Genomic DNA, 24,499 nt, shown 5'->3' with positions numbered 1-24,499 from the left:
CTTGCCTTTTCAATTAATATTGTCAGAAGGGCTGCACCTTCCCACCTAAAGTCACACTTGCATTTATTTTCACACCACGCAAATACAAATACTATCTCCAAGAATCACACTACGCTGCCGCCTCTTTCTCTCTCCATTGCTTTGTGTTGTAATATATTTGCTTCCTAATTCAAAAACAGAAGGTTTTTCAAATATATTTTAAGTTTTTAGGATTAAAAAGATAACTTTTGCATTTCAAAAACTTTTATTGTTTCTTAGTTCTTACTATTCAGAAATGCGCATTTATTCTGATTAAGCTTTGTTCAGCTCACCTTTAGACAAGAATAAATCTTTGTTAAGATGTTATCCTTTTCTCAAAAATAAAAGAAAGTTTTATCAAGTACTACAGACACTGAAATTCCTGTTCCATCTGACATGGCACAATTTACTAGACATTTGGGTCTACAGTTAAAATGTCATTCCAGTTCAAGTCAAGATTCTCCAACAGAATCAAGCTCCCTAGTACATTGAAGAGATGCTTACTATTAACCTGAAAAAGTTTATCTTTACACCACAACAGTATATTGTAATTTGAATCCTCTGTTACGTTGGCTGGCTTGATAGACAAGGTCTATTTCATTCTGAATGGAAAATATCTGTGGTGGTAGGGTAGTCCCACAATGTCGGGTTGATCCCGTTGCTTTTCGGTATTCCCTGTCTCCATTTGGGTTGATCACCACATTGTTGGATTTGCAGGGATCATTTAGGTCGAATCCTAGGAAATCCAAACGCACTCGATAAGATGTCGGCGCCTATGGTCAAAAAGGAAGAAGTCATTTGCAAAAAACATGAAGTAAGGATGGAGGACTGACACACACAAGCATACATTGCATAAATGTACATAATGGCACATATGCATTTGTATGAACTACTTTTACTTTGGAGTATACCGCATATATGCATGGTCCGATATGCATTCAAGGTAGAAGCCTTACAGTGACATGATTAGAAGACTTAAAATGGTCTGATAAGATCTGAAGCAAAATGACAGCATGACTTACAATAATCCAGATTTCGCACATCCTCCTTCGATTCCTGTCAACATTAGGGTACCGCGGAGTCTTGAATATTCCAGATTCTCCCAAAGAGGTTAAGCTGATTACCTGATGATGAAAGAGCAATAATTATGTAAATTTTTCTATTAGGAGAAATCATGCATACCACATTATATTTATAAGGAAGATAAAATTAATTTGCCGAGATCATTTGTAAATCAGAGATAGAATACGTAATAAACATGTAATGGCAATCCTCTGTGGTAATACACATGTTAATTTACTTTGTGACAAGATGTGTCCTTTTGCTGCATGCTGATATTAAATCCAGCATCTGTGATGGCACCATTGCTACGAAACATTCCACGGAAAGAGAAATATGGTAGTTTCTGCTTCTTGCCAGTTCTATCGCCACAAAACCTGTAAAGAAAATTAAAAATTATTAAGAGCTACATATACTTTTTTTTCTTAGGGGATATCTTTGTGATTACAAAGACTTATGAATTATTCCACCCTGACATAAATACATTTACTCAGGCAAGTTCCATGCTGTTAAGATTATATTTGTGACACTAATGACTTAAATCTTTCTCAATGACTGATTTATAATCATGTTTCAATATTGATACATATAGGAGGATAACTTAGAAGGTACCATTGTGCTTTAATTTGGACAAAGGAAAATTTAAGATGGCAAAGAAGTGTTTACATCCACAGTAGCACTTTCTTATGAGGACAATTTGAATGGAAAAAGGAAAATCTTTAGATGTCAGAACAGAGGAAGCAAAACAATGTTTGAATAAGTTCTACATTCATGGAAGACATATTTGATGTGGGCCTCAAAAAGAAATTACCAACAGCAGACTTACAGAAGGTGTGTTTTAATTCCCATGGCCTGTGTATTTCATGCTGTATTGGCAAAAACTAAAATTAGAAGGAGCAAACTTTAAAAACTCACACTTTCTGGACATCGTAAGGGTATGTGAACGACACGAAATCTCGGCACGATCTCTTTACTTTGCCTTGTAGTTGGAATGGACTGAAGGTAAGCAAAGCCATTGCAGGTCTTGCCTGAAAGATTATGCCACTTTTCATGTCATGCTTGTCATTTTTAACACACACACACACACACACATCTCTTTTGCCTTTGTGTCCTTCACAGTTTCACTTTCATCATGGCCAAATACTCTGTATATTTTATATCATATTGTTATTCCCATATTATTTCAGCAAATATTCTGATCTGAGGCTTCTATCCTTACATATTCCCTTCTCCATCCTGGCTGAAACTCAGCCTAGCCAAATAACTAACGCATATCCAATAACTTTGGGTATGCTGAGAGACACACAAGCTATTATTTAAACACATCTATATAAATACTGGAGGGGTAAGTGTCCCAACCACTGTGTTATGATTACAAATAAATAAATGAATAAAAAAAATGCAGGCAGTCCCCGAATTACAGCGGGGTTCCGTTCCTGGCAGGGGGCTGTAAGCTGAAAATCGCCTTAACCCGAATCACAATTATAATGGTAATAAATAGCATTTACAGCACCGTAAGTCCAGGTTCCAGTGCTGTAAAGCAGGTAACAGCGCCATAAATCCACTTACAATGCAGAAAAATTGAGGCAAGCGCCATAAGTCTGGAACAACGTAATCCGAACCTGACATGACTCGGGGACTGCCTGTATACACATCACATATATATTTTTTTAGCAAACATCCTCCAACAGACACCTTGCATTAGCTATCAACATGACTTACGGTTGAGACACTCATGTTGCAGAAGGCATCGTTAGGATAGTCCCCTTGGCCAAAGTTTGGTGAAGTCCAGTAGTGTATCCCATTGTAGTTCTCAAGCTGGCAAGTATTGGGGGAGGCTGTGCTTGAAGACAGGGTTGTTGTTGTTGTAGCTGCGGTGGTGGTTGTGGTAGTAGTTGGAGTTATGGTGGTGGAGGTAGCTTCAGTAGTAGTAGTAGTAGTTGGAGTTGTGGTAGTAGTAGTAGTCGGAACTCTGGTGAATATTTTAGCTCTCAATATTGTGCAAGCAAATTTAGATATCTACACAAAATAAGAATCAAAATTCTTTTTTATATTCTCCACAAAAAGGTTACAGATTGGAATCTGGTTTTGTAAGTTGATGACAGAAGAAGCACAAAGATAAGACCTCACAAGCTGAATAAAATAAGAGTACCGTAGCCGTGATGTCGCGGGTCACGTGCCGGGCAACTTACGTGTTTTCCCTCCATTAGAAATTAAAAGGTCCAGATTTGAATCACCCATGAAATCATTAATATAAGGAAGTTAGCATTTAGACCCATATAATTTGATTAAGAAAAATAAGTATAATGTTGTATAAAACATGCTGCTTAGTTGTCATTTAATTTTTTTGATAAACAAGTATTTTTACATGGTATTGTATATTTTTGTATTTTTCTCAATGCTAACTTTCCTCTATTAATGATTTTCTGGGCGTTTCAAATTCAGCTCCATTAATTTCGTACAGAGCAAAACCAGACGATTGGCCCAGGGAACGGTGGCGATTGCGTCACACTACAGTACTCTATGGGTAATACGGAAGAAAGAGAATATGAACGGAGGTACAGTAAAAGGAATGAAAGACCTTGCAGCTAGGGACTGAAGGGATGCTGCAAAGAACTTTAAAGTAGACTACAGAGCATCACGGGAGGTGCACTATCAACATTAGCTCAACAGAGTTGAAGCAAACAACTATTCGATTCTACTAAGATGACAAAGTTGAGTGCACACCACGAGAAGTAATCTCGAGTTTTTTTTTTTTTTTTTTTTTTTACCACTTAAAAAAAAAAAGTCTATAAAATGAATGACTTACGTGCACGATGGATCTTGCACGAATTCTATGTTGCCTTGAAAACCCTTGTAGTAGCTGGTGGTTGTCTTGAAGAATAAGATCATTTGGTTGCTGTCAGAGAGGAAGACTGAACCTGGGGAGATCATCTGTCCACAGTACCTTGTAATAAACGTGAATACCCAATATGATTACAATGTGTAAATGATATTTATTCAGGAGGAGGGTAACACTGATTACACAAAATGAGAACACAACAATAGTACTGTAACAGACACACGCAAAGCTAAAACTGATGTATGCATTACATAGACCTTGGATTAGGTAGTATAAACGTTTAAAACATTTAAATACAACCATCACTGCTATGCACACTTGTATGTATAGTTGTGATAGTTCTGTACATATAAAGGTCTTTTAAACTATTACCTGGTACAAAATTCAGGTGCTTTTATATCAGTTTTAAGTTGTGAGTTTTTGTTACTGATGTGTTCTGGTCTTTATTAAATTCTTAAAAGGGTCAATACGCCCAATTTAAATCCAAGGTCCCAGATCCTGCGTGCAAGTTTTTAAACAGTTATGGAAGGGCTTTGAAAGGAAAGATATGGTGGAAGAAAATATTTCTAAAGGGAAAAGTTATGAAAAGGATGGGAATTATGTCCGAGCGCAACTGATCTCGAGATGATTGCTACGAAGGAACTGTGAGCAGAATTGGGATCAGGAGAAAAATCAACAGACAGAAAGTTTGCATAAAATGTACAGAGTTCTGACAAAATATGTGCATCCTCCTCCTACCAGGCGCCATCATATAAATTTCCAGTTCTGATCTCCAATCCGTCCCAGTAGCAGCATGAAGTACCATCTGAGCAAGTGACTTGGGAGTACATCCGGAAATCATTTACAGTGAGCCTCACACGATAGCAGGTAGGTGCCCGGATCCATTTGATGCACTGAAGGGCTGGTGAAGAAGGAGACAACGAGAACAGTTCAGCTTCATTTATACAGTTTATATGCATGCAGCATGAAGAGTTCTTTTACAAGACTGATTTCCCATTAGGGTGTTAATGTACGGGTCAGTCATTTACTTTATAAAATATTCATCGCGATACCTCTTTCCTTTAAAAGATTTCTGTAGTCATGCAGGTTTTTAATAAGCTTAAAATTTTTATTTCAACATACATTTCAATAGGGTTCGACTGAAGACTAACAAAATATAATAAACAAAGCTGCCAGTAAGTAATTTTGATATGCCAGAAAGCATTGCTTTACTTCTAGTGTTTGAAGTTTGGAATATTCATTAGCCAAAAATTATGAAAAGGAATGTATGGCTGTCCTGGATTTCCCTTGGGGAAGAATGGTCATTACTGGTAAGTGCCAAGCAATGAAACTTTCGAGATCTTACGAATTAACAAAAACTGAATTCGTAAGTGAATTCTGCATCTGGCTGAGGTGACTTTGTTGGTGTTGATGGGTAAGTCAAAAGGAAGGATTCTCATTTCATTCCACATTTATAGGAACATTGCAACTTGTATCAACTTACAGGAATCGTAATTCGATGGGTAATTGGGAGAGGATACCGTGGTTTCAGAGGTGATTGTCTCAGAACAACTGCTTACCACCGTATCTATAACAAAGATAAATGAAAAAGGAATGAGTTATTGGATAGGACAGAGCCAAAAGCATAGGCTATTGTATTTCAGGGATGAAGAACACTTAGACATACGGTGTTGTCCTTACCATAGTAGTCTCCTATGATGTTTTCACAATATGTCCCACTTGTATGAGAAGGGCACACACAACTGCATGAAGAGCCCAGGTACCCTTCATTTTGGCAGGGATCGCTAGTTAAGCCACAGTCAGCCACCCACTTATCTACAAAATCAAAAATAATTTTAATCACAGGTCATTATACTCTAATTTAGGTGGGAGCCAAGGACTGTAGCGCCAGATTTAACTGGATGCTGGCTTATTCGGACCTTGGCTGATTCGGATCAGATTCGGACCTTAGTCTTGGCTGATTTGGACCATTTACTAGGCTGATCCAGACAATTGTTTAGGCTAATTCGGACCATTTGTTCGGCTGTTTCGGACCTTTTAGTTTTGGGTGATTTGGACCCATACTAATAATTTTATATTATAACAATGATATTAGGGGAAGCCTTTGATGAACGTTCAGGCAAGGTGGGTGTCATTGGGCCAGTTAAGAGTTTTTATGGATTATGTTGACCTTGTGAGAGGTTGACAAAGAGGCAGGTAGAAGTGTACTGATTTTTATTACAGTCAAGGGAAATATAAATATACAGCATGCGGACGGAAATGTGGTCACCGACCCGCGAGAGAGTAAAAGTGGGTCGGCGAGACCCGATTTGTGTTTCTTGAGAGACATAAAATACAAAATATAAAAGTACACAATATGTGGTTATATAAGCTTTATACACTGACGGAAAGCCCGCTGAATGCTTTCTCAGGGGGAAGTGAGAACAACGCGAATGATGAATTATGTACAGAGAAAATTATGAATAAGCGTTGTCCTTACAAATACTCCCCCCCTAAGACAATAATTAGGTATGATTGTTGGCTGACTTCTTTGTACTTCGGGTAGTCACTCGCGGAAGCGAGCTGGACGGCGGAGGCGCCCTCGGGTGCGTGATATTAGTTGTTGTGGTAGATCCTCGGGTTTCCGGGGACGGGATGCCTCCCCTGAGGTGATCCTCGGGGGGTTCGACCGTCTTTCGAGGGCGGCCGCGGGCTACGGCTAGGAGGTTTGGCGATCGAAGGAGTCGCTTTTTTCCGAGGAAGATTGAGGCGCCCTGTGGAATCCGCGTCTGCGAGGTCCTCGTCCATGATGAAGGCTGGTTTCAGGCGATCGATTGTGACCCAGTCCTCGCGACCGTTGATGGATAAGAGATATGCCTTGTCAGTGCGTCGTAGGACGCGAAGGGACCGCGGTAGGTCTCGTTAGAGGCGGGCGGCGGGCGTCGTCCCTGACGAAGACGTGCTTGCACGATGATAGGGCCTTCGGGAGGAAACGTTTGGTTCTGTCGGAGAAGGTTTTGACGCAGGGCGTGAACTTCCCGGCGGACTTTCCCGAAGCCTGGCGATGGAGACGTCAGCGTCGTCGGCATTGGTCGGGAAGAACTCGCCAGGGACTGTTAATGGCTCCCCGTATACCTTCTCCGCGGGTGATGCTTCGCCGTTTGCCCGCGGGGCAGTCCTGAGACCGAGGAGGACCCACGGTAGTTGGCTCTTCCAATTTTCGTCGTGCAGCGCGCCATCAGGGAAGCCTTGATCGAACGGTGGACTCTCTCCACCATGCCGTTAGCTGCTGGGTTGTAGGCGGTGGTGGCATGTAGCGACGTTCCCATTAGGCGGGCCAGGGCAGTCCACAACTCCGACAGGAAAACTGGTCCGCGGTCTGTCGTGATTTCGTCTGGCACTCCGAATCGACTGATCCAGCTGGCGAGGAGTGCTTCGGCACATGCTTTCGTGGTCGCCTCCGACATCGGCGTTGCTTCGGGCCATCTGGTGGAGCGATCGATTACCGTCAGGAGGTACCTGGCGCCTTCCGACGGGGGCAGGGGGCCAACGACGTCTATGTGGATGTGGCCGAATCTTCGTTTCGGCTGCGGAAATTTCCCCACGCCTGATTCCGTGTGACCGACTGATTTTGCTAGTTTGGCAAGGCACGCAGGTCCTGGCCCACTCGAGGGAGTCCTTCCGAATTCCATGCCAGACGAACTTCTCCGTCAGGAGGCGCACCGTCGTCCGGCCCGAGGGGTGCGAGAGTCCGTGTATGACGTCGAACACGGCTTTCCTTCGGGAGGCTGGGATCAGGCGGGCGCGGGCGGCCCGTGCTGATGTCGCAGAGGAGCGTCATGCCACTGCGGGTCCGAAAGGCACGTCTTCCCACTTGAGGGGCGGTGATAGCAGTGCGGTATGGCGCAGTCTCCGGGTCGGCAGCCTGTTTCCCGGGCGAGGTCTTCGTAGTCGACCCCGAGACGCACGGCGTTGATTTCTATCCTCGATAGGGCGTCTGCCACGGGGGTTCTTCTCGCCAGGCACGTACTGGATGGTGCAAACCGAACTCTGCGATGGCTGCTAGGTGCCTCTGTTGTCTCGCTGACCAAGCGTCGCCCGCCTTGGTGAAGGCGTGTACCAAAGGGAGGTGGTCCGTCCTGATCGTAAAGGGGGAGCCCTCGAGGAGGTAGCGGAAATGTCGCACTGCTTGGTACACTGCCAGGAGTTCGCGGTCGAACGTGCTGTACCTCGTCTTGGCGGCTGATAGTTTTTTGCTGTAGAAGGCGAGTGGCTGGGGCTCGCCCTGGACCACCTGCTCGAGGACAGCCCCGCAGGCGACGTTGCTGGCGTCGGTGGTGAGGCGTAAAGGTGCAGCAGGGTCTTGGTGGCATAATGTCGCCGCTCTGGCGAGGGCCCTCTTCGTCTCGTTGAAAGCCTTCTCTTGTTCGGCCTCCCACGTTAGGGCCTTTGGTTTCCCTTTCAGGACCTGTGTTAGAGGAGACATGGTGCGGGCGGCGGCGGGGATGAATCGGTCGGTAGTAATTGACCATTCCGATGAACTCCTGCAGGGACTTGACCGTGGTTGGTGTTGGGAACTTCTGCACCACGCCTACCTTCGAGGCCATGGGGCGCACGCCCGTCGCGGAGATCTCGTGTCCGAGGAAGTCCACCTTCTCGGCGCCGAAGGTGCATTTGTCGAAACGGACGACCAGCCCGTTTTCCTGCAGGCGCTTCAGGACCGCTCGGACGTGATGTAGGTGCTCCTCCAAGGACCTGGAAAAAATCAAGATATCGTCGACGTAGCAGACGCAGAAGGGCAGGTCCCCCAGGATGCTGTCCATCAGGCGCTGGAAGGTGGCCCCTGCATTCCTCAGGCCGAAGGTTGAGTAATGGAAAACGAAGGAGCCAAAAGGCGTGATGATGGCAGTCTTGGGGACATCCTCGGGGTGCACTGGAACCTGGAAATAGGATTTTAAGAGGTCCATTTTTGTGAAGACCTTCGCCCCATGAAGGGCCCCTGTCAAATCCTGCATGTTTGGCAAGGGGTATTGGTCGGGGATTGTAACGAGGTTGAGTCTTCTGTAGTCTCCGCAGGGCCTCCAGGTGCCGTCAGGTTTCTGTACCATGTGCAGGGGCGACGCCCAAGGGCTCGATGCTTTCTTGCAGATGCCCCATCCGTTCCATCTCCGAGAACGCCTGCTTCGCCTCCTGGAGGCGGCCATCTCTCCGGAGGGAGTCGTCGGAACTTCGCGTGTGTCGGGGGGCCTGTGGTGGCTATGTGGTGGAATAATCCCGTGCTTGGGCGGCGTCCCTGCCGCCTGACGAAGTTCCGGCTTGAAGACTTCGGGGAACTCCTGCAGGAGGTTGCCGTATTTGTGGGGGCGATGGTACAAATTGTAGGGGCGCCCGGGCCTGCTGCTAGTGGAAGGGAAAAGGCATGTCCCCGTGTAGAGGAGGGCGTTTCGGGCCCATCGGTCCAGCCAGGAGGCCGTTCTGCGCCAGGAAATCTGCCCCCAGTAGCGGGATCCTGACGTCCGCGATTGTGAATTCCCAGACGTAGTTTCGCCCCAAGATGGATATCTCGAGGGGCTTCGTGCCGTAGGAACGGATGGGGGTCCCGTTTGCGGCGACGAGGGAGGTTGTTTTTGTCGGGCTCGCGGCTACGGTCTTTTCCTGACGGCGGGAATATCGAGTGCATTGCCCCCGTATCCACCAACATCCTCCGGCCGGAGATCGCGTCGCGGACGTAGAACCCTACGGTGTGTGGTTCCGACGCGGCCGTTGCCACGGGCGGCCTTGGTTTTGTTTGCCGTCGTCGTTTTTTGACTGTTGGAAGGTGCAAGGGCTTTCGCACCTCCTGGCGAATCTCCCGAACCTCCGGTGGAAGCGGCACCAGGAGTTTTCACCTCGCTGCGTGTGGGAGGACTTCCCTTGGGATACGGCGCCGATCTCTTGCGTTGGGTCGTCGTCGTCTTCTTCCTTCTCTGCGGCCAGGCACACGGAGGATCGGGGGGGGCGGCGAGCTTCGCGGCATTGTTTGACAACGTCAGCTTCTTTGCCTTTTCTAGTAGTTCGTCGTCCTCTAGGGTGTACGCGTCGGTCAGCTGCTTTCGGACGTCCGGCTCGAGTTGCCGCAGGAATATTTCGCGGCTCAGGCTGATCTCTACCTTTTTTCCGTCGGGGCCTATTTCGGGCAGACGGGCCACGAAGGCCCATCACAGTGGTCCCCCAGGCCATCGTTTGGGTGTCGGCGCCGCGCATGGGGTTCGCGACTAAGTCGAGGGCGCGGGCGGCCCTTTCAGCGATAGGCACGGAATAGGCTGTCAAGAGCCTTTCTTTTATCTCGTCGAGCGTGACAAGTCCGATTCGTGCTTGACCGGTCAGCCAGTTAGATATTCGGCCGAGCACCTCTGTCGGAGAGCCGCTGCGACGAGGTCAGCCTGCAGCACTTTGTTTGTGAGCCCCGCGATCCGGAATTGCCCTTCGGCTCGGAAGAAACCAGGAAGATGGGTCAGCCGTTGTGAAGGGGGGCAATTTGACAGCTTGAGCGGCCGCTGTGTCAGAGTCCGTCGCTGGGGCGGGGGAGGCCCGGGTTTCCCGCGAGGTTTCCCGCGAGGTACTGTTTGCGCCCATTGTCCTCTCTCACAAAAACGGTCGACAGAGTCGTGAATGGCGGGCCAAACCGTTTGAGGAAACGCCTGAACACACCTTGGGCAGGTATGCCGTATTTAGTCCGTTAGAGGCGTTGGTTTTTTCCACGGTAGGAGCTTTCAGAGATCTATACTGAGGCGCCGTATGAGTCCGTTAAAGATCTCTGAAGGTGAGCGGCGGTAGTGAGTCCCTTAATGGCTGAGCCAAAACCGCTTGGGTCACCGTCACTCCGGGGTCACCAGTTGTGAGAGGTTGACAAAGAGGCAGGTAGAAGTGTACTGATTTTTATTACAGTCAAGGGAAATATAAATATACAGCATGCGGACGGAAATGTGGTCACCGACCCGCGAGAGAGTAAAAGTGGGTCGGCGAGACCCGATTTGTGTTTCTTGAGAGACATAAAATACAAAATATAAAAGTACACAATATGTGGTTATATAAGCTTTATACACTGACGGAAAGCCCGCTGAATGCTTTCTCAGGGGGAAGTGAGAACAACGCGAATGATGAATTATGTACAGAGAAAATTATGAATAAGCGTTGTCCCTAACGTGGTTGCTGAATCGTGTGTGGAAAATGGAGAACTGGCGAGTGTTTGGGCGCAGTATTAGGACAAACAACGATGTGGTGGGGTGGGATCATAAGCTGAACAAAATAGCCAAAAAAGTAACCTCGCATCTTATTCACTTATATCTTTAATATACTTAGAGGCAAAGGAAATACCGAATCAGGTGAATTAAGCTTGTTAAAGAGGGCAAATTAAAGAGACATCAGAGAAAGCAGGTCAAAGAACTACAAGGGCGTGTCATGAAACCGTAGGAGGACTATAATGAAAGGAAAATAACAACTGGTAGGCTACTGAAGAAATGTGAACATATATACTATGCGCCAGTTTAAATAAAGGGGCTATTTCGGGTAAATTTGAGTGAATTTGGGCTTTATTTTTACATGAACTATTTTAAAAATTAGGGCAATATGTAACTGTACGAAATAAATGGTCGTACAAACGCGAGGGGAACAGGCTTATTTGGACCTTGGCTGATTCGGACCAGGCTGATTCGGACCATGTACTGGCTGATTCGGACCTTTATCCAGTCTTATTCGGACCTTCATATGATTGGCCGATTTTTCTATGCAGTTTTACCTCCTGAACAAGAATTTTAAGTAATCTTTATTCGAACGACTGTAATTAACCCCCAGGGGCTCGTACTAAACACGGCAAAATACATTTGACGCCCCAATTCCTGGTGGCTTTCGTATTCGCGGGGACGAACGAAACGGAATGCTTATATAAAAATACCCATTGCTATACATACTATAAAATCATTAGTATGGGTCCGAATCAGCCTAGCAAATGGTCCGAATCAGCCAAGATTAAGGTCCGAATCAGCCAAGGTCCGAGTGAGCGTGCATCCAACGTGAGAGGAGTAGATTTCCATTGCTTCCTCAATTATTTTCATAACCGACTTTGGAATGATTATGGATTACAAACATTGAAACAATATTATAAAACAATGTCACATATATGTTACATAATGTAAATACATATGAGCAGTGGCGGCTCGTCAGTAGGCACTGTGGAACTGCAGCACCCCCTATAGATTTCATAATATGTATGCACAAAATTATAAATATATACATGAATATGAGAAATTAAGTATAGATTATCAATAATCCTTTAAAAATTATTACCATTCTCTTGTTTTTGTAAAAAAAAAAAAAAAAAAAAAAAAAATCATAATTGAAACAATATGTGGAACTGCTGGTAATCAACAGTTCTTATTTTGCTATAATAGGGTGATAATGTAGCCAGCTCCCACGTAGGGGTGATGGATGGGAGCACTGCCACTGCCCTTTCGAGCAGTGTTAGCCTAGCTGTTGGAGGGCGAAGGTGTGATTTGAAATTCGTCAATAGCCTAATCAATATGTAGGTATTAGTGATAGTGATGAAATCAGTGACGATACTAATGATATGTAATGTAATGCAGAATAATCAACTCAGTGGTGAGTTGCAATAAATGGGAAAAAATGATAACCACAATAATGTCAATGATACTAAAATTCAAAATAGCTTTCGGCAGCGATTCTGCTGCCTTCCCCAGAGAGAGAGAGAGAGAGAGAGAATGTATGCATGTGTCTGTGTTTTAAGTGGGTGTTCTTTAGTACTTTTGTTTTATATAGGCCTATGTTATTTTATTTCACTGTCATGCTCAGTTTTGTACTATCTTAATGTTTTTGTTTTCGAGTTTTTATTCTTTTTAATGGTTTAATGATTTACATTTTGCTACGCTTAGTTTACATAAAATTAATATTTTTATGTAACCTCATATTCTCAATTTTCCGTCAGTCCGTCCGCCAGTCTCTCCGCTGCCGAAAGTTACTACTTTGAATTTTAGTATTTAATACTTTTTCAGTTTTGTTTACATGGTTTATAGTGCCATATATATATATATATATATATATATATATATATATATATATATATGAATAACTTGATCACGAAGTATATAAAACGTGATGCTATGTATAAATAAAGGTTTTTTTTTTGCCACGAAGGAAAAAAAAATGAAAAAACGAGTTGGCCGAGTACTTTCGGTCCTATTCGGACCCTTTACTGACTCAGTAAAGGGTCCGAATAGGACCGAAAGTACTCGGCCAACTCGTTATTTCATTTTTTTCCTTTCGTGGCAATAAAACCTTTATATATATATATATATATATTATATATATATATATAGATATATATATATGTGTGTGTGTGTGTGTGTGTGTACTATATAATATGTGTTTATGCAGTTAATATCAAGGAATTGAAAAAAAAATATTATGTAACCGCAGCCCTATGAATGATAGCCAGGAGCTGCCAATGCATATTAGGTCCGAATCGGCGAATCATATGAAGGTCCGAATGAGCCAGTACATGGTCCGAATCAGCCAAGGTCCAAATAAGCCTGTTCCCATTTAAACTATGCCTATAACTAAGAAATCAAAACATGAAGATTTCAGTGTTTCTTGATGAAAATATGGGTATTATAAACCTTTATATTCTTATTAAGGGTATTATAAACCTTTATACTCTTTAAGTCTTCAATGCAAAATCCCGAGTCAATATATTTTAAGTTATAGATCGAAGGACTAAAGCTGCTGCAGACAACAGGTACTACGTATAATGGTGCTCTAAACCCCAAGATTTACCTAAATGGAAGCAATGATAAATATTTAACCAAAATTTTTTAAACACCTCTATGCAATCAACCCCAGGCAATGTTACTTGCAGACAGAGGGTCTGTTGGCTTACCAATACACGGGTACATGCGATTTGCTAGTAAGGTGTCTCGATGACTAAGACCGCTCCTCGAACCAATTAATTCTTGAGCCAGTGGGTATTTAGTGGATATGGTCAGGTGTCCATTTTTGGTGAAGTACTGGAAAAATGAAGATTGTTGACTAGATCATGTAGCATTTGGTGCACGTGTGTTCGCACAAATATCTAAATATTGTAGAATAAATGAGTAATAGTAATTAGAATCTGGCCACACGACCTACCGCCCCACCATAGTGCATCAGCGAAGAGTAATCGTAAGGCACGGAATAATTTGAAACCTCCGTATCTGCGGCTTTGTCGAAGTTGTGCTCCCTTCCAGAGATGATGTTGCCCGTGTTTACGGCAACATACGAGTCACGGTCATTTCGTGACTGTTCGTGAAAAAAGCCCATTGCATGACCGATCTCATGAGCAACTGTGCCCAGCTGAATGGGAGAAGAGAACGGTCTTGTGTAACTATACATGTCATACGATAGGAGGAATCTTTTCATTCAAAATTTACGGAACAACGGCTATTGATATGAACTTTAACTTTAGTATTGTGCTGTTACCAAAAGTACTAAAAGTAATGAGATACTTTCATGGTTATGCTAAAATTATCCAACCGTTCAATGAAACAGAAGAAAAAAAGAACTTTTAAAAGATAAATATCTACCCCAGTACATCCAGAACCTATGGAGATGTCTTGGCCAGCCCAGGTCCACATTCGTCCAATGTAGGACCAACATCCCGACCCAAGGATGAATCGCAAGTGGGGCTGATTTTGGTCATTGGCTTCGTCGAATTTGATGCAGGTTCGTTCCTCCCAATGAGCCATGCCAGCCAAGACTGCTGTGCGGTCGACATTGGCTGTGGTGAAGAATTTCAAGTAACTCAAATAACACTTGACGGGAATTGTTTTAAGGAAGCATCTACCGTGTTTTTAATGTTCTAATAAGATTAAAAGGTGTTAAAAAAAAACGTAAAAGTCTGGATTGCCACGCTGTAATGTAAGACTAGGCACGAATCACATTTCCCACTTAAATTATGATTACGTGATGAACGTGTGGACCTCCAGCAGTATACTTACAGTCACCAAAAACGTAAGGAACATGGACGAATCCGTCTGTGCCAACTGGCCAGCGGTAGCTCTGGGACAAGATGATCGCCTTCCTCTGGACCAGATCTACCCTCTGCTCGGGAGTCAATCTTATATCACTCTGGTACAGTTCCTCTCCTTCCACGTGGGTGGGATTCAGCTCTTCAAAACCCCGCGCCCTCTGGGAACATAATGTTTAAATCATTACAATCTTTTTGTTTAAGAAGTAAATAGGATTTAGGCCAAAGACCAAGCACTGGGACCTATGAGGTCATTATGCTATTTTTTTTGGAAAACTAAGCAGAAAGGTTTGAAAGGTACAACGTGTGAAAAACCTTGCAGTTGCTCTATGAACTGGTTAGGAAAGTTGCACTATGCAACAACTATTAAGAGAGGAAGGAAAGTTCAGATGAAAGAAAGAGAAGATGAACGGATATACAGTATAGTAATAGGAATGAATGGGGTTGCAACTAAAGGGGCCGAAGGGACGCCTACAGTGCAACCCCCTTATGGGGTTGTTTAGTGAAAAGTCTACCGTGAAAGCAAGAAAACTGTAAATGAACTAGGAATCTTGGGTGTGCACAAATCTGTCTCTGTTCACAAGAGAATAATAGTTGACTTTTGACAGATTGGAATATCTGGATCTAGTAGGTCAGCAAAGTCTTTTCTGGATATACTCTTTACCAACAAAACACCTGAGCCCTGAACGAGCTAACTGTAATGTTCTGATTAATGGAGTTTGGTACAGGTCGAATTACTGAATTTGAAAAAAAGTAGCTTACGTTACAATATTAACCACTGCAGTACTACATTAATTGCTATGATAAGTCCGGTACAGGAAAACACGCACACGCTATAAATTCGTGTATGTGGACCTGGGCATGCGATCACAAACATTTTCATTTTCTCACCTTATCTAAGATGATTGGTTTTGGAGTTAACGTCTCATTTTCATCCTGTTAAAAAGATGTATTAATTAAATTTTCTTTTCACAAAAGTAAGCCATATAAACAGAAAACCATGCAAGACGAGAACGCCAAATTATAAAGCAAGATTTCTTGTTCAAAACCACTCCTTAATCTAGTCACAACTGAAACATAATAACTTTTATAAGAGCGAATAGATTTCACTATAAAAGATTAATTGCAAATCCTTACTGAATATATCTTATAAAGTCTAAATGCTTTTAAATGTAATTTCTTCACGTAAGGTAATCATATACTTTATGAATTAAATTTAATATCGATTTGGTAGGACGGGCAGCAGAATTAAATCAAATGAATATGCAAATCAAATAAGTACTTCGGCATGTTTTAAAAACCGGCAAAATAGCCTTTAAATAAATGTAATGCAACTACGAGATTAAAATTAGATCGTGAAACTTACGTCTATCAGGGTGAAGGGAATCGGAGTCTCAAATTCAGTAGTCCCGATCTGTGGGACGAGAGCAAATATTGTGGGCTGATTATACGCCATGATAAATCTCTCTCTCTCTCTCTCTCTCTCTCTGGGAAACCAAAACATTTTTTTAGTGCCTTTCTCAGTCTTTTTAACTGTCGCCTTCGCGATCCTTTATATATTGTTGGAAAATATAAGTAGTACCTCGTACAAATTCTCATTCAAAACCTTCATGATCAATAATATTATCATACATATATTTTTTTTTCCAGCGTCGGTTTCACTAAAGTATAAATGTTTATTAATATGATTCGTTAAACGTATTACATGTCGATAGATAACGTTGCATAGGTCTAGGGAACTACCTCAATTGGACGACACGCACTTCACTACAATGACCGCCCATCTGTGATCCATAACGGAACGTCACGAATTAACTAAATTGAAGCAAAATATAGCTCAATTGTAGTACCTCGAAATTATTCTTGGTGCTGCTGAACTAAGATTGGAATATAATTTAGCCAAGCCATGGGACCTTTGCGGTCATTCAGCGCTGAAAATAATGTTGAAACATCTGATGGGAGAATTTGTCAAGTAAGATGGAAAAAAAAGAGAATATAAATGGAATTACAGTATATAAGGAATGAAAAGGGTGGCAGCTTGGGGCCTTTTATATTTTATCATTATCATTATTATCAACTCAAGACCATGTCCCAAACCTACCGTGTTTCTTTCATGTTGTCGGAAAAATAATAAAAGTTGTCTAGATTTCTATTACTAAATGGAATGGAATATAAAATCTGGGCCAAGGCCCAAACACTGGAATCTATATGAGGTTCATTCGGTTCTGAAAGGGAAATTGAAAGTGACAGAGGTTTGAAAGGTGTAACAGGAGAGAGAAAAAAACTAATTTGCCAAATGTTCATGAGACGATGAAATGGAGGTCCAGTAAAAGGAATGACAAGGGCTGCATCTAGGGGTAGAGGGAAAGCTGCCAACAACTTTAATGCTTCCATTGCACAGCGTGAAATATCCGGCTGTGATGAAAGTCGTCTCGTTCACTGACAAGGTTAATAATGGAACGACCAATCTAAAGAGGAAATAACCTGGTGGGGTCAACCCCGAGTTATGTAACAAAAATCACCCTTTATCCAAGGTCTATAGAATACTCTCTCTTATTCTATATGCCTTGCTTTCATCAAAAGGTGAAACTGGAGTTGTCGGGGAAAACAGAAACGGGAAAGATGAATGAATGTAGTACCATTTAGAAGTATTACTGCTTTCCAGCGAAAGGAAGAGTCCAAGAGTTTATAAAAATAGCAAATTACAGCACACATACAAGTAGAAACTTTCAAAAACTTCTGAAAGGTCACAGGGAAGTAGCATGCCGTGATATTACGAGGTCTTGGAAGTCTTTAGTTGGCGGTTAAGTACTAGTCCCATAAAATGGAGATATTTAACTTTCGTTACTTTATGGAATTTCCAACTTGCTTCGATGATATAAGAGACGTGAAATGATAAAATGATTTACTTTGCCAGCTAAAAGTACCTTAAATGATTAACAAAAATTTTGTGAGCGGGCATCCTAATCTGTTTTGTACATTGATGAGATCAAATGTTTGACATTTATTGAAATAGGAGAGGCAGATGGCTATATATCTTTTAATGCAGGGGCTCCTATAACCTTTTGATGACTCCAGACCCCCAGTGCATTGCCCAGTATGGTTCCTACCCCCTTTGCTAAGTCCTATTTGTTGATAATGTAACCTAATATACTTAAGTTTAATAGATAATGTATGTATGAATAGCTAGGAACAGAACAAACAACCAAAAGCATTTATAGAATTATATAGTTATTTATTTACAAAATGTACCCATGTATTCACTGACACATTAAAATCAAATATATTAAAAAAATCCAGAGATCAAGGCCCATACCACCGCATGTTGTTCTCATAACCGGCCCCCTCTAAAGGGGTATGGCTATCCCCTGTTAAGAAAACCCTTGCTTTAAAGAGATGAGACTTCATTGCTAATGAGCGGGTTACAATAACAAGGGTCTTATTCACTTTATAAACCTTTCCCTAAAACTGCAAGTTGTAATGGTTACGTATATTACTGGCAAGTGGAAATATTTTTAGGCCTAGTGTTCTGAAGGTATGGAACCATTTTTTGAACCGATCCGACCAAGAGTGCGGCTTTTTTAATAAATCATTTGCCGACAGGAAAATATTCATGTTAGTTAATGCTCCCTATTAAATCATATTTATCATTAACAATCCGATAGTTTTAAAGCTAATAATGGAGAAATTTGAGAGAGGGAGAAGAGTGCTTGAAATCGAGCAAATGAAATGTGTAACAAACTTACTGAAATAAATTTCTTTGCTAAATTATCTATATTTTTTCAGATGATATTTGAAACAAATATAATAATCTTGAGCAGTAAAGTGATAAAATTTGACGAGGCTTGGCTATAAAGTGTAGCTACTTTTAGATGAGTAACTAAAAGGTTGATTACTGGTACTTTTATACTTTCAATTGGCTTTGATCATCTGTAAATCCTTAAGAGAGCTACATTCAGAGATTTATTTCTCAGCAGTTTAGCATGTATGCCTTGTCATATGACGATGGAATACGCCGGAAAATTTGCCTTATATAACGGAATGCATTAGTATCTTAGAAAAGTGTAACCGACCTGTGTCCCCCCTTGCACCGGTCCTCCCCCCGCAAGGGCACATGTGCCGCCGCCTCGTGGATATGAAATTCTATTCGAAGTCGTTAATGCCATGACCACGGCGCATTAATTATTACTCTTGTTAAATACTTCAAGGTGACGAGTTTTGCCATTACGTTCGCTTGAATAAATCGGGAAATTACTGCCCTTTTTCATTCCCCTTAAAAGCCACACGGTGAATGGCGAAACATGTGTTAGGCTGATGCCCAAAATGGAGTCGTTCGCTCCAGATGCTCAGATCGTGAGGCTTCTGTTGAGTTTCGTCTCGCAATAAAAGCTGGAAGGACCAGCGAGATTCAGCAGTCGGGGTTTTTGTTCTGTACAGAGAACAAGATGGCAGGAAAACTCTGGAATCTCGTCGGGGCTTCAATCTTATTGGCGGCATTGACTTCGATCGTGTCGTCGTCACCCACTGTAAGTTTGCAGTTATTAAGGTAAAATGCTCGCTGGCCTACCACCGATCAATGGACTTTAAATTATTACGTTTGACGCTTACTATAGAGAGCAGCACACGTGCTAGGTCTTGGTGTCTTAATTTATACCATCAGCAGCATTTGAAAAAGGAGCGAAAAGGCTTTTCAAATCAGAAGTAAATAGGCAATATTAATGCCAGGTGCACTTGTTTTGAATTCAAACCGACATCAATGTAACTCTTGATTTAGTCAAGCTGATAAGTTCAGAGCCCTAACTGAAATTAATGAGTAATATTTTTACGCTATGTAGGGAGAAAATCAATGAAAAAAATACATTACGAGTTATATAATTTAAGTTTACACACACACACACACACTTACACACACACACACACACACACACACACACACACACACACATATATATATATATATATATATATATATATATATATATATATATATATATATATACACAGTAGTACCTCGTATTTCGAACTTAATCCGCTCCAGAAGGCTGTTCTAAGTACGATTTGTTCCATAATTCGTTCCACCCAACCCAAAAAGTCACCCTTTTCACATTTTTTTCTATTATTAATGTGTTCAAAATTTAAATAAAGAGTATAAAGTAATGAAACAGTACGTCATATGAAGTAAAATTGTCTAAATTTTATATTTTCTGTGTACTATTTTTGAACTGTTTGTAAAAAATGGCGTCGGTCGGCTGGGTGATGGAGGGAGGAGAGACGGGAACCCTCTTGAGCAAACCGAATTGATTACAGTATGCAAAGGCTGACAATAAAATACATTTTATTCACATTAGGTACAAAGATAATTAGAGGAATCGATAGTGTGTGTGTGTCCGATTGTGTCAGAGAGAGAGAAATCAGCGTGCTTACACTTGGTTCTTAAGTGCATGAAATAGATTAATTATGCCACAATACATCAACTTACTGTTGGCAGACGGCAGACTTTTAAAACAAACATGAGGATTTTACAAACAAATAAGTAATAAGTCAAGAATGCAAGAAAAGGAAAGAGAAATAAAATAACTTTTCACAAGGAAGCCGTTTAAACAAACAATCGAAGGTATGCAGAAGCTGAAAGCGGCGCCAGTTGGTTTATTACAGATCTGAGTTACTTTTACAGTAGTAAAAATATCGCAAAAAGCAATTATCACTAGATTGGTATTTTACCATAACAAAAATAAAAGTGATTTGGGCAGATCGAGTTTAAATGAAAGAAATGGGGGAACAATCATCTCAGATCAGCTAATAATAAGTCAATGGGAAGCAGAGCCTCTCTCTCTCTCTCTCAGCAGAGCACCGAACACTGGCTCGAGGAAGAGTTTTTTTAACAGTGTTACATTTGTTTTCATGTTTTATCCTTTTGTTAAATTGATTGTGAAACTTTATTTTTTATGTGAATTGGTACTGTTTTTACGTACATATTACAGTAAAGATTTTACTGTCTCCTCTTCTCTCCTCAACAATACCACGACGCACGATAACTTGAAATCATTCATCCATTATTCCTAAAAAAATATAAACTCTACCTCCCTCTACATCAAGTTGGCTGTGTATAACCGCAATGACGAATTATTTTGTTAATCATTTGTGCTAAATTTTATTGTGAAAAGCTTTCAATTACTATTTTAATATTGTTCAACTCAAGATCCAAAGAGTATAGGAGGTCTTGTCAGCGCTGACCCAAAATAAGCTTCTGCCAGGTCGAGTGTGTGATGTCAACTCAACCTCGCCTGGCTACCACGAGGAAGGTCCTTTATTATTCCAGCGGACAACAGCAAATATTATACGTGTTTGCGGATGTTCTACATCTAGTTAAGCTTTTTAGAAATAATTCTCTTGACCATGGATCCATACTGCCGGATGGTACAGTTGCCTCAAAGTGTTCCTTTACCCCGTCCCCTTCTGTTTCATGAAAGTGGTCTGATATCACAGCAATGAAGCCTGTTTGTCTTAACGACGGATGTGAATGGTCGAGATATTGGATGCCAATGCTCATATTTTCTAATCACTACTGTAGACAATGTGTTAATGATATACGAATAATAGTTCACATTACCAGTGAACAGAGTCGATGTTAAATAAATAGAAAAATAGTATAGTAAAAGAGCAATAAAAATAGCAATGGTAAAAATCATATTCAGTCCTTATTTACCATAATCGTCAACTTTTGTTCCATTCAGGTGTGGCTTTGCAGGTGCTTGCTGGTATCCTACTTTTGTTCATGGTAGATCATTATTAAGTGTCAATTTCAGATCGTTATTTGAATGGAAATACGCTTTGGAATTACACAGACCATCTATTTATAAAGTAATGAAATTATACACTGCAAATACCAAGACCTATGAATATAATTTCATAAAGGCAATTATGATAGCCATTGACAGGTTACGATATGGAAGGCTTTGGGGAAAAATTATAGACCACCAGATGTATAAAGAAACTAATGTATCCAGTGTGTCACTCATACTTGTTTTTTATTCGAGCCACTTCTCACCAGAGTAGCCTAGATGGGAATTTCTCTGGCCGGTATTTAACTCGAGTCATCAGAGAAACAACACACCTTAACCACCCTGATTGTCCTTATATACCAACCCAAGAGTGGATAAAAAGGAATAGTTTGCAGTCGATATGAGTTTTCATTTCAGCCTTTCGTTGTCTCGTGGGATTCGTGACTGGATTTCTTGTTGCTTCAGTCTCGAATTTGTCGACTATTTATGATCCCGTGGATTTGTCAGTTCAATGAATTCATGATACATTTTGCTATTTTTGCGTCCTTGTCCATTATTATTATTTTTTTTTTTCATTTTTAATAAAATTTTAATTAAAACTGAATTTGATTAGTTTTCTGTTTGTGAAAATGAGCACCAAACTAATCTTGAAGGGAACACGAATTCAGTTGGCTACATCCACTATAATTGTTATTCTTTTTCATGTTTAACAAGCATTGTTCCTGATTCCAGTAATTGCAGCTTTGTATTATCCTGACCCTTCCCTGATTAGAACATCAGTGTCGATTTTTGCTTTCCTTATTGTTAGGATAAAATTAAATGAGAGTCCATTTAACCAACGGCTCCCCCACCCCCCAATTACCGATTCTCCAGCCAACCCCCTCCCTTACCTTTCCTCCAGTCCCACCCTCCCTCCATCCTCAGGTAGCCCTGCAACCTCCCAGGTCACTCCTCACGAGATGTGGTGTGGAAAAATCAGAAATTCTAATATTTCAATGGTCACATGACCATTCTTTCCCCTCTTTTACAAAGTTCTGGAACTGCAGTCTAATAAGTTCTGTTTGCCTTTGCTTAAAGGTCAATCCTTGATATTCTAATATCTTGTTTCTTGTTCTTTATTTTTTTGGGAGGGGGTTTTGGTTTGGTCATAGCACTTAACTCATTCATTCTCCTCATGATTAGAAAGCAGCAGTACTTAGGTCTAACAGAATTTAGTGTTGCCCTTGACATGGTAGATAGTCTTTTACAAATGATTAAACTGTTATTTAATTTTCTGATTAAATTTGATTTGACTGGCATTTCACCAAGCTTAATTTTCCTTTCGGAGCAATAAAATCCGTTACAACCTATTATATATGTTTATAAGATGCAGATAAAGCTTTCTGACAGCCTAGGATATAATTATGAGATGAAAGTGTTTTTGAAAATAAAGCAACTGGACGCACAAACTTTTTGTTCCTTCTTTTGGTGCTTTTCCTGTCAATCATGAACATCTTAAGCAGGTCAACGCCAACCAAACCTACATATGAGAAGTGAAAGACATTTTACATACACACACTGCACTGAGAGTAGTGTAGAGACCACGAGGCTGGATTCTTCTGACCTTAGCCTAGGCCTATGTCTGACATCGGAATACCATGACTGACGCTGACATCGTCTCTTTGTCTTCAGCCCTTGAAAATTTAGGCCGAGGCCATGATTTATATAATGTATGTCATTGGTTTCGATACTAAAAGGCCAGATTATTCTAAGCTTGGCCTAGGCCTACATCTTGAGCAGGACATTCATTGAATGACTCATTAACTTAGTCTAGGGTTCTATGTCCTTGATGATTTAATCTGAAGCCACAATATATTTGATGTATTTTAATAGAGACTAAACACTGTTCTGCATTGAAGTCTCCAGGTATATAGATAACTTCTTACTGAAGAGCAAGCAACATTGAAGTCTCCAGAAATGTGGACAACTACTTGACCCTTATTAGACAGGTAAATATATCAATATACAGCTAATCAAGCTGGGTAAACTTTGAGGTGGGCCAACTTACGAAACAATGCATCAATGGAAATGGGAAGATATGCAGGAATATGGATAACTACTTACTGGGGAGTAGCATTGAAGTCTCCATGAATATAGATAACTACTTACTGGAGGCAGCATTGAAGTCTCCATGAATATAGATAACTACTTACTGGAGGGAAGCATTGAAGTCTCCATGAATATAGATAACTACTTACTGGAGAGGAAGATTGAAGTCTCCAGGAATATAGATCACTACTTACTGGAGAGAACCATTGAAGTATCCAGGAATATGGATAACTACTTACTGGAGGCAGCAATGAAGTCTCCATGAATATGGATAACTACTTACAGGAGAGAAGCATTGAAGTCTCCATGAATGTAGATAACTACTTACTGAGAGAAGCATTGAAGTCTCCTGGAATATAGATAACTACTTCCTGGAGGCAGCATTGAAGTCTCCAGAGATATGGATAACTACTCACTGGAGGCAGCATTGAAGTCTCAAGGAACACAACAGAAAACTACTTACTGAAGGCAGCATTGAAGTCTCCAGTAAAATAGATCACTATTAATGGAGGCAGCTTTGAAGTCTCCAAGGAGTAGAATAACTGGCCTCACCCGGACGGCAGGGGGCCATTGGAGTTCTCCAGGGATTAAATAGGATTAACTTACTTAACCATGGAGGGAAGGCCATTGGAGGTCTCCAGGTCACAGATAACTACTTTAATGGAGGCGCATTTG

At 41.5% G+C, this 24,499-nt stretch overlaps 1 protein-coding gene across 1 annotated transcript; it reads right to left on the bottom strand.

Moving 5' to 3' along the window:
- Positions 1–225: 225 nt before the first annotated feature.
- Positions 226–16,410, bottom strand: LOC135212401 (protein SpAN-like). The gene is made up of 15 exons (XM_064245771.1): positions 16,321–16,410; positions 15,846–15,890; positions 14,926–15,115; positions 14,512–14,705; positions 14,078–14,281; positions 13,830–13,956; positions 5,600–5,734; positions 5,403–5,486; positions 4,658–4,820; positions 3,887–4,024; positions 2,800–3,049; positions 1,993–2,105; positions 1,319–1,454; positions 1,041–1,142; positions 226–791 (listed from the first exon to the last, which is right to left on the bottom strand). Exons 1-15 carry the CDS (start codon positions 16,408–16,410, stop codon positions 546–548), a joined length of 2,217 nt encoding a protein of 738 aa, XP_064101841.1. The 3' UTR covers positions 226–545.
- Between the last annotated feature and the right edge of the window lie 8,089 nt (positions 16,411–24,499).

The sequence above is a fragment of the Macrobrachium nipponense genome, chromosome 41, assembly GCF_015104395.2.
Source record: "Macrobrachium nipponense isolate FS-2020 chromosome 41, ASM1510439v2, whole genome shotgun sequence".
NCBI classification, from domain to species: Eukaryota; Metazoa; Arthropoda; class Malacostraca; order Decapoda; family Palaemonidae; genus Macrobrachium; species Macrobrachium nipponense.
This window is presented reverse-complemented; position numbering and strand designations above follow the sequence as displayed.